Below are 8,931 nucleotides of genomic sequence, written 5' to 3' on the forward strand. Positions count from 1 at the left end.
GCACTGGTAACGATCTCGCTCGAAAATCCTACGAAGGCCAGTCAGGCGGTACTGGCAACGGCCACGCTCAAAATGGTGTATTTTATGTGCCACCCGCACAAGAGCCAGTCAAGGGGCACTGGCAACGATCTCGCTCGAAAGTCCTTAGACATGCCGCGGGCACAAGTGCCAGAAAGGCGATGCTAGGCACAGGTGCCATCACAATTTCGCTTTCGCTTGCCCCAATGTCTTCACAAGCTGAGTTTCGTGTCCAATGAAGGAGATGATGTTGGCATTATATATATATATATATATATATATGTATGTATGTATATCATCACCATCATTTAACATCTGCTTTCTATGCTGACATGGTTTGGACAGTTTGACTGAAAACTGGTAAGCTGCATCGAGTTCCATTTTGATTTGGTAAGGTTTCTATGGCTGGCTGCCCTTCCTAATGACAATCATTCTAAGAGTGGTGCTTCTTACGGCATCAACGCTAAGGGTGCTTCTTATGTGCCACTGATCTGATACTGGCATCGGCCATGACTATGATTTCACTTGGCTTGACAGGTCTTCTCAAGTACAGTATATCCCCAAAGGTCTTGGTCACCTGTCACTGCCTCCATGACACCCAATGCTTGAATGGTACTCTATACATGCCACTGGCATGGATGCCAGTTAAACAGCACTGGCGTCGACCATGACTATGATTTCACTTGACTTGACAGGTTTTCTCAAGCACAACATATCACCAAACGTTTCAAGATGCTTTTTATGCACCAGTTACGCAACACTGGCATCAATTATGACTACAATGTCACTAAGCTTGATGGGTCTTGTCAAATACAGCATATTGCCAAAGGTCTTGGTCACTTATTGCCTCTGTGAAGCCCAACATTCAAAGATCATGCTTCACCATCTCATCCCATGTCTTTCTGGGTCTACCTCTTCCACAGGTTACCTCCACTTCTTCACACAGTTGTCCTCATCCATACACATTACATGACCATACCAGCACAGTCATCACTCTTGCACACCACATCTGTCTCTTATGCTCAACTTTTCTTTTAGGGCGTTTATACTGTCGGGCATGCACACTGACATTAGACATCCAGCGAAGCATGTTAGCTTCATTTCTTATGGGTCTATGCATGTCCTTGGTAGTCACAGCCCATGTTTCACCGCCATGTAGCATGGCTGTTTGCACACAAACATCATACAGTCTGCTTTTCACTCTGAGAGAGAGGCCTTTTGTTACCAGCAGAGGTAGGATTCTCTAACTTTGCCCGGCCTATTCTTATTTGAGCAGTTACTCTCTCAGAGCATTCATCCCTGCTACTGACTTGGTCACATAGGTAACAGAAGCCATTGACTACAAGTTTTCCCTGCTGGTATTGGATAGAGTCTAATTTCTGTACATTTTTAGTGTTAATTGTACCTGTGTACCTTCCACACACAAAAACCATTTTCCCTGTTAACCTTCCTCTGATATTGCTGCACCTCTTATGTGCCTATAGCTTACACTGGGTACATCTTATGGAGTTTCTACCTACACCTTTTCTACAGATTGAGCAGGGCCATCTATCTGAAAGGATTTGTGATTTGTCTGCTCTCCTACTTACCAAGGTTTTGGTTTTTACTAGGTTGACCCTAAGGTCTTTTGATTCTAGACCTTGTTTCTACGTCTTAAATTTATTCTCTAGTTCTGGTAGTGATTCAACTATAAGAACAAGGTCATCAGCATAGTGGAGCTCCCCGGAGCATCCCATCTGAAATTCCTCTGTTATTGCCTGGAGGACTATGATGAACAAGAGGGGGATGAGGAATGATCTTTGGTAAACCCTTACCTGTATCCTAAATTCATTGCTAACCTTCAACTTACTGACAGCATCCCTGTACATGACTTGTACAACTCTCACTGATCACTCATCTATCCCTAGCTTCCAGTATTGACAACCAGATAAGGGAGCAGGGGACTCTGTCAAAGGCTTTCTCCATGCTGATAAAAGCAATCATTATCATCATTTAACATCCTTGCTCTATGCTAGCATGGGTTGGACAGTTTGACAAGGATCCAATGAGTCAAGGACTGCATTGTACTCCAGTGTCTGTTTTGGCATGGTTTCTAAAGCTAGGTGTCCTTTCTAATGCCAAGCACTTCACAGTGTGTACTGGAAGTTATTTTTTCGTGCCACCAAACACTATTGAGTGCATCCATATAGCTCGAAAGTCAACAATCCCAAGGAGGTAGGATGTTACCTCTGTATATTAGATGGGGTGGGGTTAAGGTAAGAGGTTGGAGTAGAGCAGGCTCTTGTTGTAGAGGAGGTTCATGGCTACTCATATGTATATATATATTCATATGTATCTTCACGGGTCAAACATAATACCAGCTTGGAGCCTGGTACAAAAAGACCACCAAAAACTGCATTACGAAAGAGATTCAAAAGAATAAAAATATTGTATTGTCTGTCACAGTTGAATCTTAGGTAGAAGGTCCATTCAGAAAATATATTAGTTTCCACCCCAAGCTTGCAGTTTGTTCTGGGAGGCATGGGGTGGGAACACAAAGGATGCATGTCGCAGAACCCTGAAAATGGTCCATGAGGGAACACCCATTCATGTTTGGGGATTTGACTGTCACAACCCTTTCAGGTGGAGAGCAGGAACTAGAGGAGGTCAAACACTACCACCTAGATATAGCTGGAGTTTCCTTTGCAAGGTTCTATTGCTCTTGTACCATAGATTTGGTTGGATAGAGGCTAGAAACTCCACAACTCAAGCATGGTGCCAGCTGTATCTTCCCCAGCAAGAGTGGGAATACGTACAAACTCCCATCTGCCTACATCCTGAAGCTGAGGCTGAATGAATGCCTAGTGTGGTTGTAACAAGTATATACTCCAAACAGCAAGGCTAAATACAAATCCTTCCTTGACAAAGTCACTGCGACATTTGATGTAGTTAAGATTGAGTCATTTGTTCTATAAAGCAACTTCAATGCACATGTTGGCGCTGATTGCCAGATGTGGAAAGGAGTGATTGGGAGGAAAAGTGTCTCTGAACTCAATACAAATGGAGAGGCCTTAATAGACTTCTGTACTGGAAATGGAACTCACAGTGCGACTTAGAGGATAAGGTGGGAGAAGCCCTGGCAAATGATGGGATCAGAAACAAATAATACAGACACTATTACATCCAAATTGAGAGACCTTCCTGAATAGAGTGAGGATGTTGAAATGAAGTGGAGATTGTTATGTTTGGTAGCTTCTTCTTTGGCTGTACAATGCTGTGGATGGAAGCAGTTTGGTATGGCATCAGGTCGCAAAAGAAACCCATGGTTTAACCAGGAAGTAAAAAATGTCACCCAAACAGAGTTGGAAACAACTCTCTGCTTCTGCACAAGCAGTATATTGAAGTGTGAAATGTTGCAGCAAGGATAGTAAAAAAATATCCAAGGCTAAGTCATGGGAAGATTTCAGGGTTAAGCTAGACTCTGACTTTAGGTTGACCAATAAAGTATTCTGGCAGACTATCTGCCAACTTCGTAACAGGAAACTGTCTTCCACATCTGTCATTAAGAACTGGGTTCTTTTCTCTAGAGAAGAGTATTTTTGGGAGGTGTAGAGTACTTACCAATTTCCTAAATCCAGTGATGATATAATCTTCTTGTGGACATATAGTGCATCTAAGGGTGATGACTAAACTCACAAAGGTTGAAGTCATACAAGCAATTAAGGTGCTCAAGGCCACTGGAGAAGATGAAATGCAAAGAACCTTAAATAGAGGTGTTCTCTGGATGACTCATACACTGGATGGTTTGGGCCTCTGGAAAGACATTAAAGTGATGACTATCTGGGAATATCATCTCAATTCTTTAAAGAGAGAGAGAGAGAGAGAGGGAGAGAGGGGGAGAGAGAGAGAGAGAGAGAGAGAGAGAGAGAGAGAGAGAGAGAGAGTGCTTTATTTATAGAGAAAACTCTGTTGAGCCTCCCCTGTAATATATATGCTAGGTTTCAAGTAAATAATATAGGGAAATTGTTTAGAAAAGCTAGCTGAAAAGCAGTGTGACTTCCAACCTGGAGGAAGCACATTTGACCAGATATTAATTCTATATGCAGGACATGCTGTGGAGAGTTTTGTACAAATTTGGGAATACTGGGCAACAAGTGATTGCTGTGAAGTCCCTATATAAATGGCTAGATGCTTGTTTGGATAAATGATGTTAGGTTAAACTTTTTCCAATTGGTTGTTGGACTTTGGAAGAAGTGTGCATTGTCACCTCTTCTTTGCATAATTTTTATGAACTGGATTGACCTGCACAGCTCTTGTGCAAGTACTATCACAATCAGAAGGGTGTAAGCTCAATCAGCTGTAATTTTTAGACATGCTTCAACAGAAGATGGTCTCCAGCATGGCTGAATGGATTTGTTGCTGAGTATCAAGAGGCAGGGAATTAGTGTTGGCCATCCCTTATTTAAAATATTTCTTTTTAATGAATCTTTCAATACCTTTCAGATGGAGTAGATGATAGTGGTTACATTGGAATATGTTGTGAAAAATTTTTTGAAGTAGAAGGGGTTAGAGGAATTTTAGATAATTCACATGAGTCAACTTTGTTGCCTCATAACTTTCGGAAAAATGGACAAGTATGATTGTGTGGTAAGAAGCTTGCTTCCCAATCACATGGTTCTAGGTTCAGTATTGTTGGAAGAGTTGTAAACTATTGGACACTTGTCCAATGTGCCACGCAGCTTGGGCAAGTGTCTTCTACAATAGCCTTGGGTCAACTAAAGCTCTGTGAGTGGATTTGGTAGATGGAAATTGAAAGAAGCCCATCAAATATATATATATATATATATATATATACACACACACACTCATCTATGTATGTTTGTCTCTCACCACCATTTGACAACTGGTGTTGATTTGTTTACATCCCCATAACTTAGCAAAGTTCGATGGAATAAGTACAAGGTTCAAAAATATATACCAAGGTCGATTGTTTCAGCATGACCGGTCAAATGGCTAAAACTAGTAGTACATTAAAATAATAATTATAATTTACATCTGTGAAATATGTACCTGTAAAATTTCATAAAAATATGCAATAAAGTTATAAAGAAAACAGTTATTTGGGGAAAGCAACACAAACTATTTATGTCATGTTGTCAATATCCTTAGTTAAATTTATAGAATCTTCTATCTTTTTTACTCGTTTCAGTCATTAGATTATGGCCATGCTGGGGCACTGCCTTGAGAAAAATTTTTAGTCAAATGAATCAAACTCAGTACTTTTTTTTAAAGCCTGGTATTCTATCGATTTCTTTTGTGGAACTGCTAAGTTACAGCGACGTAAACACACCAACATGGTCGAGGGGGGCAAACAGTCACAAAGACAAACACATATATGTATATACGACGGGCTTCTTTCACTTTCCGTCTACCAAATCCACTCACACGGCTTTAGTTGGCCTGTGGCAACAGTGGAAGACATTTGCCCAGGGCGCCATACCATGTTACTGAACCTGGAACCATGTGGTTGAGAAGCAAGCTTCTTACCACAAAGCTACAGCTGCACCTATAGAAACGAGCATTGATTTTTACCTCAGTGAATATAAGTAACAGAAAACACGAGACGGATCGCATAGAAATAACTAGATAGATCAGGCGTGGTTGTTTGGTAAGAAGCTTACTTCCCAACCACACAGTTCGGAGTTGACTGCGTGTCACCTTGGGAAAAGTGTCTTTTACTTTAACTTGGGGTCGACCAAAGCCTTGTGAGTGAATATGTTAGTCGGAAACTGAAAAGAATTCCCTCGTATATTCGTATGTATGTGTGTGTGTGTGTATATATATATATATATATATACACACACATACGAAGGGGTGCTGAAAAAGTCCCTGCTTTAAGGGTGTTTCGAAAGGGCTGGCTGGAGGCCCAACCTTCCGAGTTCTTTTATGGGACTTAGAAAAAAAACTGAAGGCCCGCTGTAATAAATGTGTGAATCTGAGAGGGGAATATAGTCGATAAAATCATAATTAACTGATCCGCCTGTATTTTCTTTTACCCAAAGCCAGGAACTTTTCAGCACCACTCTGTATGTCTATATGCGTGTGTATCTTTGTCCTCCCACCACTACCACTGCTTGACAACCGGTGTTGGTATTTACGTCCCAGTAACCTAGCGGTTCTACAAAACTGATCGATAGAATAAGTACTAGGCTTTAAAAAAAATAAGTACTGTGGTCTATGCATTCGGCTAAAAATGTTTCAAGGCGATGCCCCAGCATGACCGGTCAAATGACTAGAACAGCTTAAAAAGAAAAAAAAAAGAGAGAAAGACATAGTTTGATGGTATAGTCCTAGACATACCCTATGAAAGAATGCTGAAAGGTTGAACAAACTATGATCGCGGGATTGCTCGATTAAATAGATCTCAAAGGTAAACAAGAACAAATGTGTGTGTGTGTGTATACAAAATGTAAACGTATAAAACAGTATACACTGTAATTAATCAAGTTTTATCCCTCGCTAATTTCAACATATATACAAATACATTTTAAAATAATTAAACATAAGATACGGCTAGAGCTCGTGTGTTGACTATGAGTAAGTAGTAAATAAAATCTGAGAAGTGAAATGAGTTAAGCTTTTGCTATCTTCAAACGTCGCGCCATTGTCCAGACGTTCTGTAGTCACTTAACTGCGTTCTGGCGGTCAGGACGTGATGTGCGCAAAACATGCGCTTGACGTAACGAAAAATGCGTGTCACATGACCGACAGTGGCTGTGACGTTGTTATCCAATGCGGACTGACAGGAGACACAGTTGTGAAAAGATTTAGCTACCCTGAGAGCTAAGCTAATGAGATAGATTGATTATATATATATATATATATTTATATATATGTAAATATATATATATGTATATATATATATATATGTATATATATATATATATACATGTATATATTTATGCATACACGTATATATACATATATATAGAGCGTTCACAGATATTACAGGCACACGCATACGATATACTCATTTGGCAAAAGAGTTTTTCAGCTTCAAGTGAGAGACGGAGTGAAAGCAGTAATATATAATCTTATAAAGCTACGAGAAGTCTTACTTTACTTCTGTAAATCTGCGGGTGTCTTTATTGTTGGCCGCAGATTAACATCAAATTTCTGCTGGCCACAAGCCATTTAAACTATATTTTGCATGTATATATATATATATATATACATATATATATATTTGGCACAATATAAAGTAAGATACAAAGACACATTTCTCTCTGCCACGCTTTATATTTAGCGATATACATAGACACACCTATATTTATATATACATATACACATTAATATTTATATATGTATGTATATTAATACCGGAGTACCATTTTGTTAATTTTCTAAACACGTACAGAAAATAATAATATAAATCTTTTTTCTTGGAAAACTGCTGTGTCCAAGGAAGGAGACCTACAGTAGGGTTTTTTGTTTTTAAAAAAAAATTTTTTTTGAGGTAAAAGTTTACGTGAAAAAAAAAAAAACGAAAAGGAGAATAAATATTCAAAAAAACAGGTTCGCGGATATTTTTGCACTTCAATGACGATGAATGACGAAACGGATTCTGGCCGTAGATTGGTAGGTTTTTTTTTTCCTCCCTATACAATACACCAAAAGGTTATGTATTTTAACTGGGAATTGAAAACTATGTCAGCCAATGAACACACACACACACACACACAAACACAAAAATCTGTCTCACACACATACACATACGAACAAGAATGATCAAGGGAGCCTTAATGTCTTGTCTTTTATTACTGATTTAGTTTAGTAAGGGGAAAAATTATATATATACATATGTAAAAAGCAGTTGTACAAAGGTTAGATTATTTATTTGATTGTTGTGTGTATTTATTCTGTGTGAATGTTATAATATTTATGTATGTGTGTGTCTGTGTGTGCTGGCTGACATAGTTTTCGATTTCCGCAGTTAAAACACAAAAGTAACTCAATAAAAATAAATAAATAAATATATCTGTCTCTCTCTCCATATATATTTATACATAATATATATTTCCTATAATCTGGTAAATATATATATATAAAAAAAAAACTGTACAGAAGCTGATCTTCCTGTCGTCAAAGAAAACCGCCGTTTGATGGATCACATTTACAACTAAAACGCCTCACTACAGCAGCCATCTTGTCAACATTAACCTCCCTCCCCCTTTCTCTTTATCTCTAATACTTTCTCTCTTTCTATCTCGCTGTTTTTTTCACGTTCCTTTTTCTTTCTCCCTCCCCCCTTCTCTTATTTAATATTGAGTTGTTTTTTTTTCCTACTTCGCAGCCAATTGTAAATAATGGTTACCTTGAGTCATTTATCTTTCTTAAAATGTATCAACAAACCTTGATAAAATCAACAGCATATTTCTCATCAGAACTATCGTTATTTCAATGCATTTTGTTTTCATTTTTTTTTAGCATTTTATGCTACTGCTCAGCTTGTAATAAATATGCACACATGTTTACAAGGGATTACCTATGTAGTCATTCGACTTACAAGAAATAGTAAGCAAATCTCCCCCAAATCACACTCCATTACAGGAAAGAACAATACACATTTAAAATGTGGTCCTAGGTACCATCTTCGCCACTACATAAAACGATGGTCAGGACACACATGGAGTTAATCAACAATACATTGTATAAGTATGCATATGTGTGTGTGTGTAAGTGAATATAACCTATATATTCGCGTGTGTTAAGAATATATACATAATTGTCTGAGTGTATAGTTTTATATATATATATATATATATATACACACAGCGTGGTGTTGATGTATATATAGATATCAACATTTAACGTCCGTTTTCCATGCTGGTATAAGTTGGACACACACACGTTTATAAATGTGTTTTATATATT

At 38.4% G+C, this 8,931-nt stretch overlaps 2 protein-coding genes across 4 annotated transcripts in view; one reads left to right on the forward strand and one right to left on the reverse strand.

The window, feature by feature from the left end:
* LOC106870551 (protein orai-2) overlaps positions 1–6,787 on the reverse strand; it is a 52,384-nt gene extending 45,597 nt beyond the window's left edge. The window contains exons 1-2 of one of the 2 annotated variants that reach the window (XM_014916786.2): positions 6,358–6,787; positions 3,619–3,810 (exon numbers count right to left, since the gene is read on the reverse strand). The gene's annotated coding sequence lies outside the window, so the exon portion shown is untranslated. The remainder of the gene's footprint in view (positions 1–3,618; positions 3,811–6,357) is intronic. The other variant, XM_014916861.2, reaches the window with a different exon arrangement.
* Positions 6,788–6,960: 173 nt separating this feature from the next.
* The window catches only part of LOC106871161 (lysine-specific demethylase 2A), a 325,205-nt gene continuing 323,234 nt past the window's right edge, over positions 6,961–8,931 (forward strand). Inside the window, exon 1 of one of the 2 annotated variants that reach the window (XM_052973581.1) lies at positions 6,961–7,635. In XM_052973581.1, coding sequence (XP_052829541.1) covers positions 7,597–7,635 — 39 coding nt within the window. In that variant the 5' untranslated portion in view covers positions 6,961–7,596. The remainder of the gene's footprint in view (positions 7,636–8,931) is intronic. The other variant, XM_052973582.1, reaches the window with a different exon arrangement.

Source organism: Octopus bimaculoides, chromosome 16 (genome assembly GCF_001194135.2).
Source record: "Octopus bimaculoides isolate UCB-OBI-ISO-001 chromosome 16, ASM119413v2, whole genome shotgun sequence".
In the NCBI taxonomy this organism is placed as follows: domain Eukaryota; kingdom Metazoa; phylum Mollusca; class Cephalopoda; order Octopoda; family Octopodidae; genus Octopus; species Octopus bimaculoides.